Here is a 24549-nt window from a genome sequence, read left to right on the forward strand (position 1 = left end):
CTCTCCCTCTCCCTCTCCCTCCCTCTCCCTCCCTCTCCCTCCCTCTCCCTCTCTCTTCTCCTCTCCCTCCCTCTCCCTCCCTCTCCCTCCCTCTCCCTCCCTCCCCCTCCCTCCCTCCCTCCCTCCCTCACGCCCTCCGCCTCCCTCCCTCTCCTCTGCCCTCAGTCCAACCTCTCCCTCAACCTGGAGGCGTACCTGCAGCAGATCCTGCCCGCCGTCACCACTTGCGTCGTCGGCCGCAAGCTCTGCGCCGCGCGCGGCGACGACCACTGGTCACTCCGCGCCATCGCCGCCGGAGTGATGCACACTATCGCCGCGCAGTACGGCGACCGCTTCACAGACTTGCAGCCGCGGCCCACTGGAGGCCACCCGCCCGCCGCGCTGCCGTGAGCCGCGTCTCCTCACACCCCTCCATGTGAACAGACTCACCAAGACCTACCGCGACGCGCTCGAGGACCGAAAGAGGGCCCTCACCACCCACTTCGGCGCTCTGCTCGGCCTGCGCGAGTTCGGGCCGCACGCAGTGCACAAGCTGCTGCTGCCGATGATGCCCGCCTACCTGCAGGTCCCCACCGCCACCGCCACCAACCCACGCACCCTCCCCCCCCCACCCAACACACACACACACGACCCCCCCCCCCCTCTGTGCCTGCAGCTGGTCCACGGCGTGATGTCTGCGCCGCTCCCCGACGCCGCGCCCGCCGCTGCCCCTGCCGCCGCCGCCTCCGACATCGTGCGAGAGATGGCGCAAGAGCCGGGAGACGCCGCGCCCGCGTCCGCCGCGAGCGAGTCTACGCCCGCGCCGTCCGCGTCGCCCGCCGCCCCGCCCAAGCGTGCGCGGCTCGTCCGGCAGATGGAGGCGCCGCGTGTGTCCGCCTCTCGGAGTGAGCACGCAACGAGTCATCGGCAAGAGCGGATGGTACAGGCGCTGCGAGTCTACGACGCCGCCCTCGCCACCTGCGGCGCCTACCTCTTCCGGCACGGCCACTACTTCGCTGCGCCCGGCGCCGCCCGCGGCAGCGCCGCGACGGGCGGCGCCGCCCCGCCCGCGCTGCTCCCGCGACTCGCGACGAGCTACGAGACGCTGTCTGCCGAGTTTGGGCCGCCGCAGCTCGCCGAGTCTGTCCCACCCCTCTGCGGACACCGTCCCACGACCCCTCTGCTGTCGGCAGGCCGGCGCTGCTCGCCTACTCGCGCGTCGTCGAGCCGGCGTGGGACAAGCACGCGCGGCGTAGCTTGCAGGGCGCTTTCCTCTGACCACCGACAGTCCGACAGCTTTGCGCTCGTCCGTACGCCCGACGCTTCCCGAGCCCGCGGCTTGTTGCTCAGCGCCCCCATGATTGCCATGAATAGTAGAAAATTGTGCGGCTGCGAGATGTCCGTTTTCATGTAAACGGTACCGCCTTTTGCGCGTTGCGCCCCGGCCCGGCCGGCCAATAAAAAGCGGCGATATCTGATCTATCTCTATATATGCGAGTTGCAACACGACACACCAGTGTTGCAACTCGCGCACCGCAGCCGCGCGAAAACGAAAATCGTAAAAACACTTTAACGGGAAACGGGAACCCGAGAGACACAACCCGAGCTCGGGGGAAGTGGTGGGGAGACGGGATACGGATAGACGAGCAGATATACACAGCCGTCGGAGCCTCGGCTCTTGGTCTGTAATAGTCTTGCTCTCTTGCAGTTGCACCTTTTCCCTTCTCGCGCTTTTTTGCAGCGCCAGCGGGGTCGGGGGTGCGAAAACTGCGAGAATCAATTTTCACCGCCGCACGAGGCGCGCGCAAGTCGACGTCCCGCACGCGCCGGCGGCGCCGCACCAGACAGACCTTGAGTTTTTGATTAGCTTGAGACCAACGATAACGACGCGAAACGACGAAAACGATACGACGACGAAAAGAGTCGCGCATTGTGTTCGATCGATCGGCCCGCGCATGCGCCTTCCGTCACTCCCCGCCAACGTATTCTCTGCCGGGTGGCGGCGGCATCAGTGCTCGAGCTCCCGCCTCGGCGAGTCGCCCGGTCTCATCAGCAGATTTCGTCAGAAGATGCCGCGGCGGCGCGAGTGGCGGTCGTACGCGACGTTGAACTTGTCGATGAGCTCGTTGGTCAGCGCCGCGCCCTGCGCGAGGCGGGGACGGCGCGTTGCGGCTGCTATCTCTCTTCCTCTCTCTCCTGTCTCTCTGTGTATCCCCCCCCCCCCCCCCAGCCCCCCGCCTCGCCTGCGTGATGACGGCGAGCTGCGTCACGAGCAGCGAGTTGTTGTGGTCTTGCACAAACTCGGCGCGGAACGCGTCCGAGTCGAGCGCGGGCAGCCGCGCGCAGAGCGCCTTGACCTGCCGCAAGAGCGCGTGGTCGAAGGGGACGGTGCCTGCCTGGACGGCGGCGACGTAGCGCGAGATGATCTCGATCCGCTCGGTGAGCATGTTGATCGCCGTGTGCATCCCGTTGAGGTGCTGCGAGAAGGCGGAGGGGCTGGGGCTGGGGGGAGGGGGGGGGGGGGGGGCGAGGGGCGAGGGGCGAAGCGTGCCTGCGAGAAGGCGGAGGCGGAGGACGACTCGCCCGACGGCAGGATGTGTGCGACGTGGTCGACGGCGATGCGCTCCGACTCGATGGAGTCGACCTGGCATCCATCAGCTCGGATCAACTAATTAGCAGCGCGGCGGTGCGCTCCCGACTCGATGGGAGTCCTTGTAGCCGAGGCGCGCGAAGCGCGGGGTCGGCGTCTCGCCGACGAGGACAACCTCCGACTCGAAGATGCCGATCGGCAGGTCGCCGGTGCCGCCGCCGCCGCCGACCAGCCCGGACGGGTCGAGGGCGAGGTAGAGCAGCGCCTCGTTGAGCTCGCAGAGTTGCTGGTGCACGGCGATGTCGCTCTCGTCGGGCTGCGGAGGGGCTTTAGGCGCGTCGGCGGGCGCGCCGGCGGTAGGGCCAGCGGTGATTGCGGCCAAGAGGCGTGAGCAGCCATCTCGGCCGCTGAGGCGCTGAGGCGCTGAGGACGAAGGACGGGGGAGGCATCTCGGAGGCGCGACTCTCGCACCGCGGGCGCAGTGGAGGTCGAGTACCAGCCGAGCATGTCGAGGCTGGGGAAGGTCTTCTTGTACTGCTCCAGCCGCGTGCGCAGGTAGTCCATGTCGATCGCCGCGCTTCCGCTGCTGCCCGCCGCCGCCACCTTGAGCTCGAACGAGTTGGCGAGCTCCACGCGCCGGCCAGCCTGCCACAGCGGCGCGCGGCGGTGGCGAGCGCGCCGCGCGCGGCGCGGGCGGAGGGCATGGGTTTCTTGGAGGGAGGCGCAGGGCTGGTGGGGGACGGGCACTGCCGCCTGCGTCCCGAGGACGGCGCCAAAGACGCGAGGCGGCGCAGCCGCGGCGTCGGCGTTGGCACGCACGCGAGTGAGGTGGTCCGAGATGTTGATGACCACGAGGGGATGCAGCGTCACATTCTCCATCTTGGAGCTTGGCGACTCACTTGGGCTCTTGTCCTCTCCCGCCTGTCTGCTAGAGCCGCAGCCGCCCAGCCGCTCGGTGTGAAGGCTTCTAGGCTTGCGGGTAGTCTCCCCCCATCCCCAGGGCCTCCAGGGCTCGCACCTCAACCTCTCACAGACCAGCGCATAGCGCCATAGGACGTATTTTCTTCTCATAACAAGGCCGTGAACAGAGTTCGTGCACGAGATCCCTCGAGAGTTCACGCGGAGTCGGCTGGGGCGGCTAGACAGCTCTCCCGCGCTGGGTGGAGAAGCGGAAGAGAATTCTTCCTGCCCTTCTGACGCAACCAACACCGGCAACCAGAAAGGGTAAACAAAAAGTGATTACGCTTCGGCGGTGGTGCACTAACCTCCGAGAAACCCTTCGGGTCGCAAACCCCGTCAGCAGTCCTCCTCCGAGAGACTACGAGTAAAAAAGAAAAATCCGCGGCCGCGAAAAATGGCAGCCAGGTCACGTCCAGGAGTCCAGGGATGCGCTCCAGAACGGTAGGTCTGCTTGCCCTATCCGTCCTCTGCCTATTATGGGTCAACACGCGCGTCATGCTGCCCGCCTCCGCCTCGCCAAGCGGGAGTGCTCCGCTGCGAGAGCCGCCGCCGCTCGACGGAGAGCTTGAGCCAGCGCTGGCGCGGGCGGCACCGGGCGGGCCGGGAGGGCTGGTGGTGCTGACCTTCGGCGATAAGGGCTACTTTGCCGCGCTCAGCAACTTTGTCGCCCACGCGCGTGCCGCGGGTGTGCCGTATCTCGTCGGCGCCGTCGACGCTGACGCGTTTCGAGAGCTCACGTTGCACGGAGCAACTGCATACCTGACGCCGCTAGCGCGCGACGCGGCGTACGCGTTCAATCCGTCCAACAGTCACGACTCCAACTCGTGGGTCCGCTTCGCGCGCATGAGGACCGGCGAGGTTGCGAGGACCGTGCGGCGAGATGCGCGAGACTGCGACCACCGCACGAGACCGCCGCCGCACGAGCCTTGCAGCGTCTCTCCACCGCCGCCGCCCGCGTGCGCGATGTGCTCACGCCGTGCGATGCGCGCCGCGCAGGATCGTGCGGCTCGGGTACGCGGTCATGCACTCCGACACGGACGTGGCCTGGCTGCGTGACCCGTCCCCGTTCCTGCTCTGCCGCGACGCCGCGAGCGACGCCGCCGGTGGGGGCGCTGCGGGAGCCCGCTGCAGCGCGCTGCGCGAGGCGGACGTGGCGGTCTCGTCGGACAACATGTCGCCTGGCGAGGACCTGCGCATCGGCGCCGCGTATGCCGCCGGAGGCGCACTCGTCGCCGGCTCTCTGTGCGCCTCTGCACGAACCTGCCGTGACCGTCTCACGAGCCTTCCGACAGGCACACTCAACACCGGCCTGCTCTTTGTGCGGCCAACCGCCGCCGGAACCGCCTTTGCCACCCGCTGGCACGAGACGGTCTCGAGCCCGCCGCCGGGCAAGCGATTCGCTCCTCCCGGCTGCTGCACGTCGGACCAGCAGGTGTTTGGGCGGATGGTGCGCGTGGGAGGAGGCTACCCTGGGCTCGCGCCGCCGGCGGGCGCGCCGACAGGCGGCAGGCTGCTCCGCGCGGACGGCAACCTGACGCTGGGCTCGCTGCCCCTCGCCCTCTTCATGAACGGGCACAGCTACTTTGTGCAGCGAGCGCACGAGCGGCTCGGCGTCGCTCCGTTTGCGGTGCACGCCACGTACACGCTCGACACCCACGAGGGCGGCGCAAAGGCGTGCCGCGCGCCCGTGCTGCCGCCTCCCAGCTCGCGGCGTGGCGTCTCATCTCCTCCGCCCCGCCGCACAGGCACAGAGGTTCCGCGAGGCTGGCTTGTGGCGCGCTGACCCGCCGCCGCCGCAGGGCGAGCGCTTCTTGGCGTACAACTTCTCCGAGCCGCCCGAGGTGGCGGCGCGCCGAGCGGAGTACGCGCGGCGCGGGCTGTCCGCGGCCAACGTCGACGTGCACCTCTCCGCCCTGGAGGCGTACGTCGCAGAGCTGCGCGACGCGCTCGCGCTCGCGCGCGCGCTCGGCCGCACGCTGCTGCTGCCCCGATGGACTTGCTGGTGCGACCGGATGTGGGCCGGCTCGGACGACATCTTCCGCTTTGGCTGCATGTACCCGGGCGCGCAGGACGGCAACTTCGTCCCCTTCCCCTGCCCGATGGACCACATTCTCTCGCCCGCCGCGTGGGCCAAGGCTGGCGTCGGCCACCGCGACGCCGCCTTCCTCGACACGCTGGCCGAGCGCGGGGTGAGGCCGGTCGAGGTGCTGCTGCTGCCGCGCGCGCAGCACCGGGCGCTGCTCGCCCGGCCGCGCGTCGCCCTGCTCGACGCGCTGCCGCTCGGCACCTCCGACGGCGAGGCGGCGAAGCTGCTCGCGCACCTGCGGGCGGCGCCCCTCCTCCGGCTGCAGCACGCGCGCGGCTTGCTCTGCGCGCTCGACGCGCCGCAGCCCTTCAACGATCTCGCGGCGACCCTGCTCCGCGCCCCGGCCTGGTGCTCACGCTGCTCGCAGCCGTGCGAGGAGCAGCTAGCGCCGTGGCTACCCGCGGAGAGGGTGCGCGCTGCGCGCCCGGCGCCGGCCGAGCAGCACGCCGTCTGCTTCCAGCCGCCGCTGCCCGCGCCTCTGCGAAGCGACGGCTGCGCCGGCCGGTCGTAGCAAAGTGTTTCGTTCCGCCTCGGCCTTCACGGGCGTGGAAGGTGGCGGTGCGCACCGCGCGAGAGGGTTGCCACGCCGGAGGTGCAGGTGGAGCCTGAGACGTGAGACGGCTCTCGACGACGACGTCTCGTCTGCCTGGCATGGTGACTCTGACTGCGTGACAGCTGCGCCGTGTGCGGACACACTCTCGTCGTGTGAGACCCTGTGGCGTGTGAGGTGTGTGTGGGGACGTCTCGATCGTCGTGGGACGCGTGTCTCTAGGGCATGTGGTGAGTACCGAAGTGGAAGTCTACAGAGCTGGTGGGCGGGCGCGGCGCGTGGTCCACTCCAAAAAAGTGGACCTCGAGTCTCGAGTTTCACCCCAGATCCCAAGCTGGGTGGCGCCGGTATACAAGATTGCTTCTCACACAGTCACAGAGTGTGAATTTCGGGCCGCGCAGCAACAGACATATCGACCGCCGTCACAACGTCTCACAGCGTCGCAGGCGCGGCCGGAGTACGTTGTGCCGGCGGCCGCTGCGCGGGGCTCCATGGTGTGCGGAGAGAGGCAACACGCCCCTCTCCGAGCAACCACCAGAGCGCCCGGAACCTTCCCCTGACCATGTCCCGTGTAGAAGAGGCAACCAGGTTGCCTCTGGCAACCAGGTTGCCTCTGGCAACCAGGTTGCCAGCCGCAGATGCAGCTCAGCACCGCCGCGAAAGAATGGGCGTGGAGCGAGAGGCGGGCCGGCCGGCACCCTCACGCCCCCGGCAGCGCGGCGAGGAGGGGCGACTCGCACTCGCCGTCCTTGGGGGGAGGGGAGAGAGAGGGGGTGGAGGCGGCGTGAGGGTGCGTGCGCCAGGGCGGGGAAGGCCTTGGGGAGGCGCGCGTGCTATGCAGCGGCTGCAATCTCGTCGTGCTAGCGGCCCGCCGGCAGCGCTGGCAGCGGCTCTGTTGAGCGGCGCGGCTTGTCGACCCTCGGCGCGGGAGCGCAGACGGACCGGCCTGCGGGAGCGCTCGGCGGGCGGCGGCTGGCCGCCGTCCCGGCCGCGGGCTGTCGGCCCGGAGCCGCGGTGTGCCGAGCCGGAGCCTTGTTTGACGGCGGCACCCTCGAGAGAGCGGCGCGGGGTGGGGCGGAGGGCGGCAGGCGGCTGCTGGGGCGGCACTCGGCGGGACGCATCCCACACCGCCGCGACTTGCTCTTGTGGTGCTCGAGATCGTCCGCCTTCCGCTCGTCCTCGCTCAGCAGACCGTTCTGTGCGGGCGCGGGCGGCGCGTGAGAGGACGAGGCGCGGGAGGGTTGGTGGCAGAGCACTGCTGTTGGTGGCGATGTCGGCGCGCGGCGGGGGTGGGTGGGGGGGAGGGGGGGGGGGGGGGGGGCGACCGCAGGGGCGCTGGACCTGCTTGCGCCAAAGGCGGAGCTCGCCGGGCGACGCGCCGATGGGCGGTTGCAGCTGCTTCTTCGCCGCCACCTTGGACAGCTTGGAGACGTAAGCGAGGTCCGTCGTCGACGTGAACCCAGCGGCCAGCGAGATCGACATCTGCCCAGCCTATGCGCGGCAGATGCGAGCTGTGCACGGGCTCTGGATTCGAGGCGGGGTAAGATGGTGAGGACCAGGGTGCTGCTCTGCCGCTCCTGAGGGCGAGGAGAGGAGCGGTTAAACGTCCCGCTAATTCTTTTTTTCCTTGTCGACACGTCTTGTAAAAGACACCACGAGAGCATGCTCGACGGAGCGACAACAATGCTGGGAATTCTTTTTTCCGGTGCCCACACGTCTTCTGAAATTCGCAGTTATAGAGCGACAGCGCAGCGCACTGCCCTCTGCCGTCCGCCGACCGAACGAAGGAGGGAGAGCTGCGCATCATCGCAACTCGCATCTCCATCTGGACACTGGTAAAGTCACTGTAGTCTTGGCTAGTTACGTTTCACAGCCTTGTTATTGAGAAGGAAATACGTCCTATGGCGCTGTGCGCTGGTCTGTGACACAGTGACTGACTGTGTGTGAGAGGTTGAGGTGCGAGCCCTGGAGTGAGTCTTTCGGTAAGCGCGGGTTAGCGCGGGTTAGTGCTCACTAACCCGGCACGGGTCAGCACGGGTCAGAATGGGTTACCATAACCCGGCACTAACCCGGCACTAACCCGGCACTAACCCGGCACTATAAACCCGTACGGCTGGGGGGCATACGTCAGCATGGGTTTACGCCGGGTTAGGGGTGGGTTAGGGCCGGGTTAGTGCAGTGCACCCCGGGTTAGAGCTGGTTGGCGAGATGAAACGGCTGCGGCGGGCACCCGAGCCGACCTCCGCTGCAGTGGCAGTGCGGGCTGCAGGGGGCCCGGCCCTCAACGTGTGCCAGTGATGGCCCTAGGGAGGAGGAGTGCGCTGAGGGCGGTACATTATAGATCCTGTGGCATGAGACTGTCCCGCTCGCCATGCGCCCGCGGCTGTGGAGTGGCGAGTGAGTGAACGCACGAGAGAGGGGTGGAACGAGCCGTAACCCAATCCCAAGCCTAACCCAGACTAACCCGAGACTAACCCGAGACTAACCCGGCGCTAACCCGCGCCGCACGGCTCTTCTGTGTGCCGGCACAGAGCTCCGTGCAAGCCTTCCAGCGTGATAGGAACGAGTGTATCGCTGCGACGGATCGACCGTGCTTGTTATCAAGACCGATGTGACGCACACAGTGACACATCAGACGACACATATTCTCCCACCCGCCGGGACGCAAAACGCTCTCGACGAGAGCCAGAAGAAGGCGTCCACACAGCAAGCCGCTCGGTCGATCACGTTGCTCGCTCGATGCCGGCGAGCGCATGGCGCACGCCTTGGACGGTGGCGAAGCCAAAAACACCGATGGTGGCCGTACGCTGGCGTGAGCGGCGGCGGTCCCTCACCATTCGCGCCGACGACCCAACCTCACGCGGAACAACCCACATGCCAACCCGTGCCAACAACCCAACCCAACCAACCCAAAAAGCACGATTGTGAAGTTGGGCCCTCGGGCTGGGCAGGGTCCACCCACACGACAGGGTCCCAGGGATTCCTCTCTCGTATAGGACGGGTTGCATCCGGCGGCACGGCGGGGGGGGCAGCTGTTCTGGTTCGCTCTTCCAACATCGCCCCCTATACCAGGGTACTGTACCGGCTCGCCCACTCTGCAACGATGCTCGGTGGTGGCAGCTCCGACTCCGAGAGCGTCATGAGCCAAGCGAGCGACCAGCGGCCGCCGCGCACGCCCCGCTCCATGCCTCACCTCGGCCGGATCCACTGGCCAGACATTGGCCATGCCGGTGACCTCTGCAAAGGGCACGGCGGCTTCAGGCGTGAGCACGTGCGCCGCCGGTCAACGGGCAGGGAGGAGGACTCGTCCCCAGCGTGCGGCCAGCCGCCATTCAGCGTGCCCGCAGACTCTGGCTGGAGCGCTGTGCCGTCCGCTGCGCCGGCGAACGCCTCCGCGGCCACCACTGCCGCGAGGCAGCGCCGCTTTCAGGTGGCTCCTCGCGACGCGGAGCTCGTCAACCGGCAGGGCTCCCTGGTCAGCCGCGCACCCGGCATACCGCCGCTCGAGACCCAGCGCCGCCACTTTCGCATGGCTCCGTCCCGGCCGCCGGGCGCCGTCGCCGCGTCTCGGGTCTCCTCGCAAGGTTGACGAGGGGATGCGGGGAGGGGGGGAGGTGCGCGGTCGCCGCGCACACGTCCTCGGCACCCGGTAGGCTCCTGCGAGGCGCGTTCGCCGTCGCGCCCTCCTCTGCTCATCAGCAGTGAGCAGCTGCCGCCAAAGGCGGCCGGCAAGCCGCAAGGCCTCTTCAGGCGGAGAGCGTGTGAACAGGCGGCAGCGGCCTCGCCGGCGAGGCTCTGTCCACGCCGGCGCCGCCCCGCACGCGACACCGTCCCTCCTCTGACCGCCTCGCGCCCCTGACACCGTCCCGCCGTGAGCAGTCGGCCGAGGAGGAGCGGCTGGTGCCGGTGCACGAGGCGGCGCAGGCGCAGACGGCGCTGCTGAGCGCGCTCACCTCTCCGGGCCCGCCGGCGGCGCTGCCGGATAATGCCTCTCGGCGGACTGCCCCTTGCAGGCGCCTCTTCACACCTCTGAGGGCGGCGCCTCTTCACGCGTCTGCGCGCGCGTGAACAGGCGTGCGCTGCTGCTCACCGCCCTCGAGGCGCAGCGGGAGCTGCTCGCCGCCGACAACGCGTCGCTCCTCGACGCGAATCTCGTGCTGAGGTAGGGGCTGGCCCCGAGACGCTCCTGACCCACAGTTGCGTGTGTGGTGCTTCGGCGGGACGGGTACGAGAGCAATGTAGGGAGTGGCGTGGAGACCCCTAGCTTCCCGTGCCCCACTCTAGGCGGCACCTGCAGGTGGTGCGCGGCGGAGTCGCAACGTGAAGACGAGGCATCTACGAAATGCGGTTGCGAGGCTTCCGGTAGCCCTCCGGTCTATAGCCCTCCGGTCTATGCGTAGACCGGAGGCAGCCTGAAGGAGTGAATGGCGACGGACTGTGTACCTTGTGGGCCACTTGGAGTACTTTTTTTCGAGGCGGTTTCTTTTGACTTTCGAACTTTTAGCTTACTGGGAGAGAAAACTGAGGGAGAGGGAGGCGGCAGGCGCGCTTTCTAGGCCCCTTGGGCAGACCCTTTTAAGGCCGACTGCACGCTAAAGGCTACACGCTCGCACACCACTTGCTGAGTGGCTCTCCCAGGCGCTCAGCCCATGGCGGAGGCACGCCAGGCCCCGGGGAGTCGGCCGTCACTCGCCTAAGCGCCTAAGCGGCCTAAGCGGGGGGGTGCTTAGGGTGCTTAGGCGCTTAGGCGGCCCTTGCGAGCGTGGCGGCGTGGTGATATCGTAATACAGGTGACTCCGATGACACTCATGATGCTCCTGCTAGTGTCATCGCTCAGAGTGCAGCCTCACCACGTCCACTGTCTACCACTGGCCCTGCCCCTGGTCGGCGCACACTGCCGCTGAGCAGCGCTGGTGCGGCTACTCAGCATCAGCCTCGTCACACGCCTCCGCCAGCGCCGTGAATTCCTTATCCAGTTCTAATACTCTTGTATCGCTGCCTTGACCGTGTCCGCACCTGCATGGTCCAGCAAGTCGCCGTGAAAAAACCAAGCGACAGAATGGAAGCCACGGTCGTCGGGACCTGCCGAACCAGAGACGAGGTACTCCAAGCGGTCGTCGTCTTCATCGACAGGGTTCCTCAGCGCCACCGCAGTCATCTGGCTCGGATCGCAGTAACGCACGCCGAGCACCTCTTCAATTTCCAGCAAGTCTGCGTCCATGGACCCGGCAACCTTGTCGCTGGCGAGTGGTGGCAGATGACCGACATCCCACAGCACCAGCAGCAAAGGCGGGCGGGCCGACCCCGCGGCCATCGCCGCCGCTGCCGCCTCCCCCTCCGCCGCCGACCCCTCCGCCGTCGCCGTCACCTTGGGCTGCATCACCCGCGCCGCGTCGCGCACCGGCTCGTGCTCATTCAAAGGCGCCTCGAGTTGCAGGCCAGCGGCACTGGCGTTGTCGTGGTCGGGCTGCCCAACGTCGGCGCAGGAGGGAGGGGGCAAAGCCGTTATGAAGAGCGCGAGTGCGAGCGCCAAGAGGGCCCAGATTCTGAGCAGCAGCCGGCCTGGTCATGCGACCACTTGCCGACGTGCGTCCAGCATTCCACTATAGGACGAACGTCGAAGTTTCCGACGTCGTGCCGAGCGAAACCTTTTCCTGCAGTCCTAGAGAGCACCTTGAGGCCATTCAATAGAGCCCGTACTATAGTCGAGGGTCGATCGCCGGCCGGCGCAGTGCTGCTCTGACTGCTCCGCCGGGCCGCCTCCGGGCTGCCGCCGCGGAGACGTGCACATAGGCAAGTTGGTATTTTCATATATGAACTTCAAAATAGTATTGGCTAGTCTAATTCTACTCATCACAACTCGCCAGGAACACCCCCACACTATAGGGTCATTGTGTAGCCCTGCTTAGAAGGAAAAGGTTTTGTGCAAGGTCCGTATGGCTCACCGTGTAGTCGGCCTTAACAAAAAAATCTTACGCGCGCACAAACGTTTGTCGTTTCACCTTCGGCCCATGGCAGAGCCAGAGGAAGGATCCCCCACGCCCACCAGCCCGCCAGATTTGGACGCTGCGGAACTTGACGACGGCGTTGTCACAAACACGCCACCGCCCGATTTGTTGGCTCCTCTCCACGTCGAGACGGACGCCTGTGATGCGAACGACTGTGATGACGAGGTGCTCTCTCCATGCAGCAAAGATGGCGCGCCACCCGTGCCAGGAGAGCTGGAAGGGGAGGAAAGCATGCGCTCAGCAGCTGCCGCGACAGTCATTGCGGCGGCGCGTCGAGGTCAGCTGTCGAGGCGAGGCGAGGCCGCCTCCTCGCCTGAGCCGGGTGCGAGTGAAGAGTTGGGCGGAGCACACGAGGTTGAAGTCGCGGAGGCTGATCTGCTGGAGACGAGCGAAGTGAGTGGCAACGGCGATGGCAATGACGGCTGGGAGGGGCAGGGGCTGGCAGACGTGGAGGCGGAAGCGGCAAGGGGAGCTGAGGAGGGGGGGCGCAAGGAGTGCCCCGAGGGGGGGGGGGAAGATGATGAGGAGCAAACAGACGACGACGAGCTTGGCAGTTCTAGCCAAAGGGACGTGCTAGGTTCAGCGCTCTCCGACTCCGAGGAGGGCGATAGATGCGGCGACTCCGATGATGAGGTTGGGGCCGAGGCCACGGTGGCGGCGGAGGAGCGGAGGGCGCTGCTGGCGACCAACCGTGCGCTGCACAGCCGGCTCGCGCGATACCTCCAGATGGTCCGAAAGGGCGCCGAAGTGGCGGCAGTGAACATCAAGAGCGTGGTTGACCTCGAGGCGAGGTACTCCCGGTGCCTCGGGCAGGTTGGCGAGCTGCGCGACGGGTTGCTCCAATTGCGAGCGATGCAGGAGCGGGCAGCGAGCGAGGCGAGGCACAGGCTTGCGGACAAGGAGGCGAAGGCGGCCGAGATTAAGGACGCCTTCCGCGACTTCAAACGCGAGATCTTCGCGGCGGCGGAGAACTCGCGAACCGGGCGGCAACTTCCCGACTCGGTGATCTCTCAGTTTGAGGAGCAGGAGGAGCTCAAGGAGGGCGAGGTGGAGAGGATGCGGCTGGCAAACATCAGCCGGCGTAACGCGCTGCGCAAGATGGAGCTCGCACTTAAGCAGAAGGAGAAGCTCGCGGAAGGCATTCATTTGATGGACTTTGAGCAGCTCAAGATTGAGAACCAGACACTCGGCGAGAAGATCGAGGAGCGCAACGAGGAGCTACTCAAGCTACGCAAGAAGACGACCACCACGGTGCAGGTCCTCACGCACACGAAGGAGAAGCTGCAGTTTGTGCAGGCCGACAGCCTGCGACTCAAACAGAATCTCGCCGACCTCGAGATAGAGCTCACCAAGAGGCGCGACACGCTCACACAGCTCAAGCAAGAGCGAGACGCGCTCAAGGCGGAGACAGCGACGCGCAAGCAGTCTCGCGGGCTGGTCTCCTCCGAGGAATTGCTAATTGATTTTGAGCGGCGGCGACAGTGGATCGACACCGCAACCGCCGAGGCTCAGCGGCTACAAGACCGCCATGCGGAGCTGCTGGAGCAGGCACAGCGCAGCAGCAGCAGCACCTCCTCTCTGCCCTCCTCTCAGGAGCGCTCGTGGATCCGCGCGGGCTAAAAGAGAGCCGGCGAACGGCGATGAGCTTGAGCAGCGTTGAGCAGCGTATTCTAGTGGTGCTTTGTGTCACGCCGAAGCGGCCACTTATAGGCTCTGTGCAGCGTGTCCAGGGTTTCTTCTTTTTCTTTTGTGGTGCGTCTCGAGTGTTTTCACACTCACACACCCCCATCTCTCTGCGTCTCTTCTCTGGACTCTCTGCCTCTGGGGGGAGGCGGGGGCCCTAGAGGGTATCCATGCGGGGGGGAGGGAGATGGGGTCCCATGGCCCGCCGCAGGCGCCGATTTTTTCGGCACTTTTCTTTCTTTTTTGCCCAATTTTTTACTTGTTTTCATGGGAATTCGCCGTACTTGCGGCCATGCTATCACGCCTTGCGACAGCCTGTCGGCGCAGCTGACCGTGCCATGATGCACAATTGATCACCTGCATAGCTCGCGGCCTTAGTAGCCACCATTCAGTGACGACCTGATCGTACGGCCAGTAGGAAGGTGTCCTTCCAGCGCGTGCACGCTTCTGACGCAATGCGCGTCACAAACTGCCTCGGCGACTGGCTGCTGGCACTCTCGAGGCTATGCCTACACAGCCTCGCGCGCATGGGCAGTCAAGAGGGACCATGCACTTTCTCAGGACAGCGCCAGTGCCTCTCCCTTGGACCGGCAAACGTGGTGGTCTCGTGTCACCAATGTGGGACCAGTGCGGCATCGCGCCATCGACAGCTCTGAACTGCGCCTCACCACTGACCGGGAAGGCCGCCAAGTGGGCCAGCACCGGTCACACATTGTGGCAGCAGTCAGCAGTTGTCTGATAGCTAGAGCAGCAGCGTCAGGGTCGCAGGGTCGGATCATGTCAAGCCTCTCGCCCGGCCGGCCGCGTGCAGACGTCGGCCTGTCTGCTGTCTGGAGTGATCTGTCGGCGGTCAGTACGACCAATCAGGTCGGAGTTTTCTTATGGTTAGATGGTCTATCTGTATGTACTCCTCGAGACCTCTCCAAATCTGCCCTCTGATCAACCGTGATCATTTGGGAAGTTGGTGCTAACGGAGACTAACGGAGCCGGACCCGGAGCCCCGTTTCCGCACTCCGCTGCGCGGCGCACGGACCCACGGTGCCTCCGGGGGCCCCCGCCTCCCCCCAGAGCTCTCTGCCTCTGTTTGTTTACTCTCAGAAGACGCGAAGGATACACACTTGTGCGACTTTACCCAAACGATAAAACATCCTCGAAAAAACATCCTCGCGGTTCAGTCCCCTCGTGCTCGTCGCCACCTCTCACTCACTGCAATTCCACGTCGCCCCACACGTCCTGTGCAGCCCGCCACGCCTCCCACGAGTCGATGGCGACGCTGCCCGAGCCGTCGTTCTCTCCGAATGCCGCAAGGTGGTTGTTGCCAAAGACATGGACGGCAAGGCGAGGCGCGCTCGTCAGGCGCGCCGCGAGCGCGCGCACTTGCTCGAGGGTCACTGCCTCAAGGGCGTCGGCCAGCTTGGCGCGCCGCGCCCAGTCGTAGGTCTCCTCCTCGATGGCTGTCCACCTCCGTGAGAATGCCTCGGCGAGAGTGCGGTCAGGCTCACGAAAGCGTGTCACGAGGGCGCCGCGAGCCGTCTGGAACTCGTCGGCCGTGAGAGCGCCGATCACGGCCTCCGGCACCGTGCGCAAGTAATCATCGATCGAGCGCTGCAGCTGCGGCGGCGCGAAATCCTTCGAGAGGATGAGGACGTACACGCCCGAAACGCACGAGCGGCCGCTCCCGTGGCGCATCTCGTCCGAGCGCACCACGTACCCCAGCTGCTGCTTGGTGCGCAACTCGGCGAAGAGCGGCTGCTGCAGCAAGCGGAGCAGCACGAGCAGCTGCGCGCGCTCCGGTCGAACGTCGAGCTGGCCAAGCTGGTAGTAGAGCAGGCAGCCAGAGTTCTTCTCCTCAGCGGACAGCGGTCTCATCGTGAGCCGCCAGGCGCCCGCGCGTACTTGTGTGACGGGCGAGTCGGCCCAATCGGAGCGCGGGAGGGTCGCCTCTCTCGCCGCTGAGACGCGGCTCTCGAGCTCGGCGGCGATGGCGGCGGCGTCGGCGGCTGCGAGGTTGCCGTACGTGAAGACGAGGAGCTTGAGGCGCCGCACAAAACGCGCGTGGAAGGCTGCTAGCGAGTCGAGAGTGGCTGCCCTCGCCGCCTCGAGCTGTGCCTCCTTGGGCAGCCTCGTGGGCTCGAGGAGGAGGTGGAGGTAGTAGAGCGCAAGCCGGTCGGACGTCTGCTTGAAGTGGCCCTGCAGCTCGCGCACGTGCTTCTCACGGCGCGGCTCGAATCGCGGAGCGTAGGCTGCGCCGTCCCAGCGCAGCAGCTGGTCGGCGAGGGTAAGTAGGAGCCGTGGCAGCTTGTGCGAGAAGCCGGAGACGCGGAGGACGACGCCGCTCGTGTGCCGCGACACAGACCAGCTGAGGCCCGCCAGCGCCGCCGGGTAGAGCGCCGTGGCCAGGTGCTCGTCCAGCACCGCCATCCACAAGTTCATGTGCGTCACGTCGCTCACCGCCTCCGCCGGGCAGGCGAGGTGGAGGACGACGTGCGCCTTCGGCCTGCCAAAGGCCACCTCCGTCGCGTGCCAGTGCACCGCGTCGCTCGCCTCGCCTGCCTGAAGCGCGGGCTGCGGCTCGCCCTCCTCCTTCATCTCCAGCTCTGTCGCAAAGAACGGGTTCGGAGCGGGCAAATGCAGCAGCGGGGCTGGCGCGCCGCCGGCGGCGGGCATTCGCTCGCCGCGCCGCGCCGCCTGCAGCTTCTCGCGCAACGGCGATGCGATGGGCCGGCGCTCATACTGCACGCCGTAGTACGGCTCCGTGAGGCGCTGCGAGCCCGGCGGCAGCGACGGCGGAAGCGGCACAACGCAGACCGAATCCGCCTCGTCGTCCTCCTCGGGCGGGGATACGGCCTGGAAAGCCTTCGACTCGCGGGAGATGAGGACGCCGCCCGGGCGCATCGCCTCGAGGCAAGCGACGACGCCCTCCGCTGGAAAGCCGCCAAGCAGGCGGCCGCCCGAAAGGGCGAGCTGCGGGCTGTAGACGTGCATTCGGGCCGCCCACGACCTCGCCTCGGCAGCCGCGTCGCCCCGCTCCGCAAACCGCCACCGGAGCGCTCTCTCCATCGCGAGCTCCGCCCATGCCTCGCGCGCCGCCGCGCCCGCCCCCTCCTCCGCGAGCATCGCCAGGTACTCGAAGACGCGGCACAGCACAACCTCGACCCGCTCCTCGCCGAGCGGCGTCAGGTCGATCCGAACCTTGCGTAGCATTCCAACAGTGAGCCGGGGAAGGGACCTCTCCCATCGATCCGAACCTTGCGTAGCATTCCAACAGTGAGCCGGGGAAGGGACCTCTCCCAACCGAGCTCTGCGTGGATCCAGGAGCTACTCGCGTCGTACCTGTGCAATGGCAAAGTCGCGCAGCCCCTCCGCGCCCGCGCTGACGGCGGTCGCAAGTCCCTCAGCCTGCAGGCACGCGTACAGCGACCCCTCCCCCTCGTGCGCGAGCAAGTGCGTGACGTAGTCGAGCACGGGCGCGCGCGAATCGCGGTGCTGGCTCAGCCGCGACGGCAGCGGGAAGGCGAGCCTACGCGACGGCCCACGGAAGCTCCATGGGAGGGCGTCGGAAGGAGCGAGCGACGGCAGCGCGGAGGCGAGCCGGCAGGTCCTCCTCTCCTTGATTGGCACGACCCGCAGCTCGAAGGGGAGCTGGCTCGCCACGAGCTCGCCCGCCCCGCAGCCCGCCCACGGGTGCGGCGGCCCCTCTGCCTCTGCCATCTCGGCAGCGGACTGCACGAGCCGCGCCGCCGCCGCGAAGGCGGCAGGGTCGACGTCGGCGGGCGTTGCCGTTGCGCCCCCGCCCGTGCTGTCGGTGGTTGGGGCGCCGAAGATGCGGGTCGCGAGCTGCTCCGTAGCGTCGAGTGGCTTGCTCGAGATGAGTACCAGCGTCATCGCGTCCGTCCGGTAGAAGCGCTCGCGGTAGGCGAGGAGCGCAGGCCGCACCTCGACGCCCGCCGCAGCGGCCGCCTCCGCGCCGAGAGTCGACTTGTTGCCTACAGCCATTGTGACGAGATGCGATCGCAATCACACGTTCTTGTTTAGAGGTGCGCGTCGTACGGCACGCGGACCCGTTCCGAACTTGGACCAGCTCTGCGAGCCGGTGGTGCGACCGCTCACCGAGTGCTGCAGCGCCATGCGCAGCCGCCGGTCGTCGTTGACGCGGTTGCGAGAGTCCTCGTTGGTGACCGCCTCGATTTCACGCTCCGCCGCGGATTTGTCCAGGAGCGGCGCGCCGACGAAAAACTGCGCAAAGACGTCAAGCACTTCCTCGAATCCACCCGCGTCAACCTCGAAGAAGTAGTTTGTGGTCTCCGCCGCGGTGGACGCGTTGCACCGACCGGCCCGAAGGCCAATCTGCTTCTTGTAGAAGGAGACGCCTGGATACTTCTGCGAGCCCTGGAAGAGCATGTGCTCGAGGTAGTGGGCGAGGCCGACCAGCTCGACCGGCGCTGTCCGCGCGCCCGCGCCGTCGACGCACATGGCTGCTGTCGCACGATGCTCGGCCTGCGGGTCGCAGACAGCGAGGGCACGGACACCACCAGCGAGGCGTATGACGCGGTAGCGGCGTCGGTCCTCAACCGAGCGCTCGACGCCACCGCGCTCGTCGACGGTGCAGTGGAGCATATACACTGCTCGCGCAGAGTCCTGCGCCCTGCCACCAGGAGACTGGTCTGCTATTGCCGCAGCCGCTTCACAGCTGCTCCTGTGGGAAGAGACCCAGGGGAGGAGCAGCGTGAGCAAGCCCGAGCCGCGAGCTGGGCCAGCCCACCAAGGGTACCCGAGGACCCGTCGAGCCTTCGGCGGGCGCGCTGCGGTCGCACGCCTACCCAAGTCATATGCCACGGCGTACGATCTAGATTCAGCACACGCGCCTCTGCTCGCAACCACTCATCCAATGAACTGTCGTCACCCATGAGTGCGAGTTAGGGCTAGCGGCTGGCCAATAGCCTGTGAGGAGGGCGTCCATAGACACCTCACAAGACCCCACACACGGTCTCGTCCATGCCTTGCGGCTGGCGACGAGATTGCTAGAGGCGGAGCAAGCCTGCTCTAGTCTCACACGTTCGCCCCTGTCGCCTGTCTGTGTTGTTGTGTGCTGTTGGTTTGTCTCTTGGCACCTTGGAGTGCTGGGGGGGGCGACAGGGGGGACGTGGCCTGAGTGATGTGTACGCCCACTCAGGATGTGTGGCAGCCCGCTGGCTGTGTGTCTTGTGAGCTTGTTTGTGTCTGTGTGTCGCTCGTGCGTGTCGTCATCATCTGTCTAGCGTCCACCCATACCGCGTCGGTGTCCAGTCCGAGCCTGACTGTTCTTCACCTTCCTACATACATACATACCCATGTGGACTCGCCGGGGCTCTGCTCCAAGAGACCTCGAGAGAGCGTGCGTGTGCCTCTACTCGCCAGCCCCGCGAGGTTCACAGCCTTGTTCTGAGAAGAAAATACGTCCTATGAATGGCGCTATGCGCTGGTCTGTGAGAGGTTGAGGTGCGAGCCCTGGAGCGTGAGGCCCTGGGGATGGGGGGAGACTACCCGCGGGCCTAGAAGGCCCGCGCGCAGGGGGGTGGGGCATTGAGACCGGTCATGAATGAGTGCGCGACACGCATGTTGCGAGCAGCGTTGTTTGTTGATGTTCTGCGCGTCCCACAGACGGCGGCGCGCGAGAGCTGTTGCGATTCACAGCGGAGTCGGCTGGGGCTACAGTATACCAGACAGACCAGGAGAGGCACTTGAGAGCTTCAAAAGAATTCAGATGAATGGGCCATCCCTCGCTTGAGCTGTTTTCCAGCCCCCCTCCGTGTCGCGATGCCGCTCCCCGCTCCCGTCCCCTGTGTCCCTGATCGTCCTTACAAGATCCTGCTCGTGCAGGTGGGGACCCTGTCCTTCTCCCACCCCTCGTTTGGTGTGTCCGTTTTAGTCTATTTATTTTATTGCGACCTGTTTTCTTCATTTTGTTTGTATTTTTTTCGACACAGTGGGTGGAAGGGTGGGGCGACACATATCAACACGTCGTATCAGACTGTTAATCAGAAACGGTAAGTAGCTGTTAGGGGTAAGCGCGCGCGACATACTCAGAAAGTAGAAAGAACACGTAGCTACGGCACGTAGAGACAGACATGGTGCACCAGGGACGTCGCATGCCAAAAACGGATCCTCCGTGACCCGACGTCACGAAAACAACGCGCGTATCAGAGCGCAACGGCAAGCACTGGCGGGAGCACAATCACTGCGACACCGACGGTCACCGCCGTGCCCACGGCGAGGCCGAACTTGGCCTGCTGCCAGAGCTGAAACCGCTTGGCGTCCCGCGCGCGCCTCTGGAAGGCACGCGCCATCACGCTCATCTGCCTCGCCTTCTCGTCAACCTCGTCCAGCTTGTCGCCGCGGTGGAGAAGGAGCTCGATGTTGTCGGCCATGACGAGCTTCACCTCGTCGACGCGGTCGCTCACCATTGCGATGCGGCCGCCGGAGCTCGCCTGCCCTCAGGGGTGCCCGACTCTGCCTCCGGCCTCCTCACCGGTCTCTCTCGGGGTTACTTCATGCGGGGTTACTTCAGCGTGCGACGGGGCGCCAATCTCCCTCGATCTCGGAGATCACGCCTGATCCATCCGCGCGAGCAGGGTCGGAGCAAAGTCGTCCTGCGCAGCAAGCGTGCCTGAGAGGTTGCGCACGTGTGAGACACCGTCACCGAACGCGCAAAGCCCTTCGGCCGCGGCGGACGCCTCCGCGCAGCCAGACCGGAGACTCGCGCAGCGGGGCGGAGAGGAGCGACATCTTCTCGAGAAAGCCGCGAGCCTGCAGCGGCACGAAGGCGGCGTCGAAGACTACGCAGTAACTCCACCAGACAGGCTCGTCTCGGCTCGAGGTTGAGGTCGAACTTTTGGTGTACACGTGGAACTTGAGCGCTCGCAGCGAGCCCTGCCGGTCAGACTCCCTATATTGGCCGATACACAGTGTACACGCGCGCGCTCACGGACCACTGAGCGTTCGCCAGCCCGTGTTCGCCAGCCGGGGGAAGGAGATTTTCGCAGGATCCTCCTCGCTAACGCAAGCACTTCTCCCCCGCGTGTGTCCTCACCACATTCAGCCAGCACGACCGTGCCTCGCGTCACTGCCGCCCAGAGGAGCACCGGAGGGGACGAAGAGGCCGCGGGCTGCATTTCCAGGGAGCCGGGCGGGCGGTTAGGCATTCTTTGGCCGGTCGGTGCGAGCTTTTTGTGCCCTGGAAGAAGAATTCTTAAGATACAAGCCTCTCTCACAGCACACTGGAAGAAGAATTTGTGCCACATGCAAAGTGCTCCAAGCGTTGATCATGACAAGATACACTGCGCGCCTCCCAAGCCAATGGTGTCTAAGGGTCTCTGGCACTCCTGGATGCATGCACGGTCACAACGGAGTAGCAATGTTCGGAAGTGTCCGAGCGGTCCCGAGCGGTCCCGAGCCGTCCCGAGCCGTCCCGAGCCGTCCCGAGCCGTCCCAACGGCCTAGATGCTAAAATTCGACCGGCGGGGGCGCGGCGCTTGGGCCAGCTTCCTGCAGGCGCGGATCAAGCCATGGGAGTATGGTCTTGGGGACAAGCAAGGCTTACGTCGGGCAGCGGCAGATCATCACAGAATGGAAGGGCCGGAACCTGTCCCTCGAGAAACAACGGTTCAACAAGACGGTGCAGCACTACCGTGGGCGTGTGGAGCACCTCATTGGCCAGGTAGTGGACAACCGTATGGCTCTGTGCACTACGTGGCGTGGCTCGTTCACCCTGCTTGCCGCGGTCATGAAGATCGCGGCGCACATGGTTGGGCTCCAGGAGCGTATGAAGGGACCTAGGTATGATGTGTTTGGCCCGTGGCCGGTGTGCCCGCAGCAAATCGCGGCGCAGTTTCCTTAGTGCTTTGCTGTTTTTGCTGCTAATCTCATGATAAGTTTACAATATCTTCTCACTGCAGCACCTCCGCGCCGCTCAGCCGTGCAGCCCAGCCAGCCGGAGGCAGGCCGCAAATGTCCCAGCCGCGCCCCCGAGCGAGGCCGAGCGAGGCCGAGCGGTCCCGAGCGGTCCTGAGCGGTCCCGAGGGTCCCGAGCGGTCCCGAGCGGTCCCGAGCGGTGCCGAGTGGCCCCAGAGCACCCCAGAGCACCCCAGAGCCTACCTGAGACACCTGAAGAATTTTGGCATCGAAAGAATTTGAGAGGACGCTACGAGGTGGCATGAAGGTTGCAGCGAGAATCGGCGAGAGACTGCGAAGAGAGATAGGAAGAGGCGGACGCCCAAAGGTGGGCGACGGCTAGCGCATCACACCCCTCTCCTTAAAATCCCTGTGTGGCGGCGGCGTGCCGTCCTCCCATCCCTCCCTTGGGCTGTCCGTTTTCTTTCTTTTCTTAGGACACTCGATAACACAGGTTAAATTCGCAGCACAACCCGGCTGCTGCACCACCCCCCCTCCCCCACGTTGCATTTCTGGCGAAAGAAGAATTTTACTCGGCTAACACAGGTTAACCTTAAATTCCTATGCGAGAGAGATCCCCTGTGCCCTGTGCCCAGCCCTCCGCGCCGCGATGCGCCCTCCCCCCTCGCTTTTGCAAAATCCTGCAAAGGTGGGGACGTGTCTGTCCTCGACCTAGGCCTAGCTTGGGATGTCCGTTTTATTTATTCATTTATACCTTGAGCACTTGAGCACTGGATAGGGTCGATTCCGCATGGTACGGGACCCCTCGATCGTCTCGCCCACCCTCACTGGAGTGTTCATGGGGGGGGGTCATAACAAACACGGTGCAGGATCGAGGTGCACGCTGCCGAAGCAGTGTCGTCCCCCCTCTCCCCGGCGGCGATGGCGGTGTGACCGATCGAGCTACAAGAGGAGCTTGTTCAGCAGGATCCGGAGTGGCCAGATGCACTACCTCACTGGGCACCGTACGACGCATCCATCACCGTCTCGGATTTGCGTGGAGTCATTTATACCTTAAATTCGCAGCACAACCCGGCTGCTGCACCACCACCCCCTCCCCCACGTTGATCGTGATCTGTGATCTGTAAGCAGTAAGGGTGCGCGCGCGCGGCATTTTGGAATGGTTGGGTAGTAGGGCGAGAGGGTTGCTCTATACACTTAGTTAGCCTCTGCAGCGAGCGAGCGCTCAACTTAGCCCCCGCATGGAGCCGGGCTCGGACTTAGACGCTGTATGGTCGGGGGCCATGAACTTAGACGACGATAAGGCCAACTCCGGGTAAAACCCGGGTATACCTGAAAAGCTTTCAGGTTTACCCGAAAAATACCTGGACGCGTCCCGACCAACGTATGCCGCGCACGACGCCATATCGCCTTCTCCCAGGGCCAGTGCGCTACTTGCGGCGCGCAATTCCTGCGCAAGTACGCGCACCGTACCATGTGCTGCCGCTATGCGTGCCGTAAGGCGGCTGCGGCGAAGCGCGGCGGGCACGGCATGCCGATGGCAGTGCGGACGATGCGGTTGCGATGTGTTCTGCTTCAAGATCGTGGCGGTGCTTGGCATGGATATGCACTTCTGCGATCCCAATCAGCTCATCGCAACGAAGCAGCGCAACAAGCTGGCTGCTGCCAACAAGGTCCTATGCTTCCTACCTTCACGCGCGGATCGTTCAAAGAGGACCAGCGCATACACAGGCTTCTCTGACATGCGTTTGTTTGAGCTTGAGGCTGTTTGTGAGAAATGTTTGGCTAGAGATTGCGCTCAAGAAGCAGCAACGAGAATCGGAAGGGGAGGATGCTGAGGCGGCGATTGCTGAGGCATGAGGAGGATCGATCCGGATTTTAGTAGGCGCCCGCCGCAGGCGAAGAAAATTTGGGCGGAGAGCGCCTTTTCGATCACGGTGGGAGCCTCTTGGCCCCAGGCCGTGCCACGGCCGACTTAGCCGATGTAAGAGGCTCCCGCTGATCTTAGACCGCGCAAGCACCCCAGCGTGCACGTGCACACTTAGACCCGCTAGGCGTCGAGGCTCAGAACTTAGACTACTACCCAACCAGTCATTTTGGTATACCGAGGCGGGCGGTGCGCCGGTGCCGAACACCTGTTGATCGTTGTTGATCCTCGCGCGCCGGCTTTATTGAGCTCTAACAACTTCCTACAGGAAACGTGTAGACATGGCACATGCACGAAGTCACACATCGAAAAGAAGACAAGGTTTCTGTACATGGAAGCCCTGTGCACTGCGCAATTGTTACAGGGAGAATTTTGGGCATCGCTCTGAGTGAACTCTCGCCAAGATGAGAGGGCCGCGCGCACAACGCTAATCCCTCGACGGCAGTTCGCCCGCGTCCGCCGTCTGCGAGGCGCTTTGCCGGCGCACACGCTGCAAGCGCTGCTGGACGCGGTCATTCCGATCGTCGTCCTGCTCGAGCGCACCTTTCTCAGCCAGGAGGGTGGGGCGGTTGATGTCTATTTGCCAGGCGCCCGGGACCGCCACAGTCGCATCCTTTGGCCACGGACACGGGCGATTCATGATATCATGCTGCGCATACGGCTCGGCTCCGCCCTCAAACGGGCCGACGCACCACTCCTGCCGCACCAGCCTGACCGCCCGCTTGGGACAGCCGCACAGCTTGAACAGGTCTTCGACTTGCGATGCCCAGTTGCGAAACTGCGTCGGGGGTAGACCTATGGGACGCATATTCTCATCAAGAGGCGAGAATCTGCCGCGGGCTCTCACCGATAAGCTCTCTCTCACCGATGAGATTC

General features: G+C 65.2%; 8 protein-coding genes across 8 annotated transcripts in view; 4 read left to right on the forward strand and 4 right to left on the reverse strand.

Moving 5' to 3' along the window:
• EMIHUDRAFT_467223 (hypothetical protein) overlaps window positions 1-1371 on the forward strand; it is a gene marked incomplete at its 5' end in the record, with an annotated part of 1819 nt that extends 448 nt beyond the window's left edge. Inside the window, 4 exons of the mRNA XM_005788652.1 lie at window positions 166-386; window positions 424-565; window positions 656-1119; window positions 1173-1371. Coding sequence (XP_005788709.1) covers window positions 166-386; window positions 424-565; window positions 656-1119; window positions 1173-1257 — 912 coding nt within the window. The 3' untranslated portion in view covers window positions 1258-1371. The remainder of the gene's footprint in view (window positions 1-165; window positions 387-423; window positions 566-655; window positions 1120-1172) is intronic.
• Window positions 1372-1830: 459 nt separating this feature from the next.
• On the reverse strand, window positions 1831-3448 carry EMIHUDRAFT_423321 (hypothetical protein; the record flags this gene model as incomplete). Its single annotated transcript, XM_005788653.1, has 6 exons — window positions 1831-2122; window positions 2223-2456; window positions 2531-2623; window positions 2679-2885; window positions 3041-3214; window positions 3317-3448. The coding sequence occupies 6 exons, from the start codon at window positions 3446-3448 to the stop codon at window positions 2042-2044; spliced, it is 921 nt and encodes a 306-aa protein (XP_005788710.1). The 3' UTR covers window positions 1831-2041.
• A 2110-nt stretch (window positions 3449-5558) lies between these two features.
• EMIHUDRAFT_362568 (hypothetical protein) lies at window positions 5559-6245 on the forward strand. The gene has a single exon (XM_005788654.1). It carries the CDS (start codon window positions 5581-5583, stop codon window positions 6124-6126), a length of 546 nt encoding a protein of 181 aa, XP_005788711.1. The 5' UTR covers window positions 5559-5580; the 3' UTR covers window positions 6127-6245.
• A 265-nt stretch (window positions 6246-6510) lies between these two features.
• Window positions 6511-7705, reverse strand: EMIHUDRAFT_440641 (hypothetical protein; the record flags this gene model as incomplete). Its single annotated transcript, XM_005788655.1, has 3 exons — window positions 6511-6913; window positions 7026-7361; window positions 7507-7705. Coding segments are annotated over 3 exons (861 nt in total), but the record flags the coding sequence as incomplete, so codon positions are not given.
• Window positions 7706-9285: 1580 nt separating this feature from the next.
• On the forward strand, window positions 9286-10674 carry EMIHUDRAFT_440644 (hypothetical protein). The gene is made up of 2 exons (XM_005788656.1): window positions 9286-9749; window positions 9819-10674. Exons 1-2 carry the CDS (start codon window positions 9305-9307, stop codon window positions 10022-10024), a joined length of 651 nt encoding a protein of 216 aa, XP_005788713.1. The 5' UTR covers window positions 9286-9304; the 3' UTR covers window positions 10025-10674.
• Window positions 10675-12176: 1502 nt separating this feature from the next.
• On the forward strand, window positions 12177-13793 carry EMIHUDRAFT_226596 (hypothetical protein; the record flags this gene model as incomplete). Its single annotated transcript, XM_005788657.1, has 2 exons — window positions 12177-12566; window positions 12774-13793. 2 exons carry the CDS (start codon window positions 12177-12179, stop codon window positions 13791-13793), a joined length of 1410 nt encoding a protein of 469 aa, XP_005788714.1.
• A 1266-nt stretch (window positions 13794-15059) lies between these two features.
• Window positions 15060-18473, reverse strand: EMIHUDRAFT_110328 (peptidase M16; the record flags this gene model as incomplete). Its single annotated transcript, XM_005788658.1, has 3 exons — window positions 15060-17048; window positions 17190-17842; window positions 17918-18473. 3 exons carry the CDS (start codon window positions 18471-18473, stop codon window positions 15060-15062), a joined length of 3198 nt encoding a protein of 1065 aa, XP_005788715.1.
• A 1420-nt stretch (window positions 18474-19893) lies between these two features.
• VAMP7-2 (vesicle-associated membrane protein 7) lies at window positions 19894-20299 on the reverse strand (the record flags this gene model as incomplete). The annotated part of the gene is made up of 2 exons (XM_005788659.1): window positions 19894-20000; window positions 20083-20299. The coding sequence occupies 2 exons, from the start codon at window positions 20297-20299 to the stop codon at window positions 19894-19896; spliced, it is 324 nt and encodes a 107-aa protein (XP_005788716.1).
• Window positions 20300-24549: the final 4250 nt, after the last annotated feature.

This window comes from Emiliania huxleyi, assembly GCF_000372725.1.
Source record: "Emiliania huxleyi CCMP1516 chromosome Unknown EMIHUscaffold_133, whole genome shotgun sequence".
Classification (NCBI taxonomy): Eukaryota; Haptophyta; order Isochrysidales; family Noelaerhabdaceae; genus Emiliania; species Emiliania huxleyi.

Bases quoted from the DNA above. Each gene is read 5' to 3' on its own strand.
- EMIHUDRAFT_362568 (XM_005788654.1), top strand. From the start codon at position 5,581: ATGTACCCGGGCGCGCAGGACGGCAACTTCGTCCCCTTCCCCTGCCCG.
- EMIHUDRAFT_440644 (XM_005788656.1), top strand. From the start codon at position 9,305: ATGAGCCAAGCGAGCGACCAGCGGCCGCCGCGCACGCCCCGCTCCATG. The intron at 9,750-9,818 runs GTTGACGAGGGG...GGCACCCGGTAG, and splicing joins GTCTCGGGTCTCCTCGCAAG to GCTCCTGCGAGGCGCGTTCG.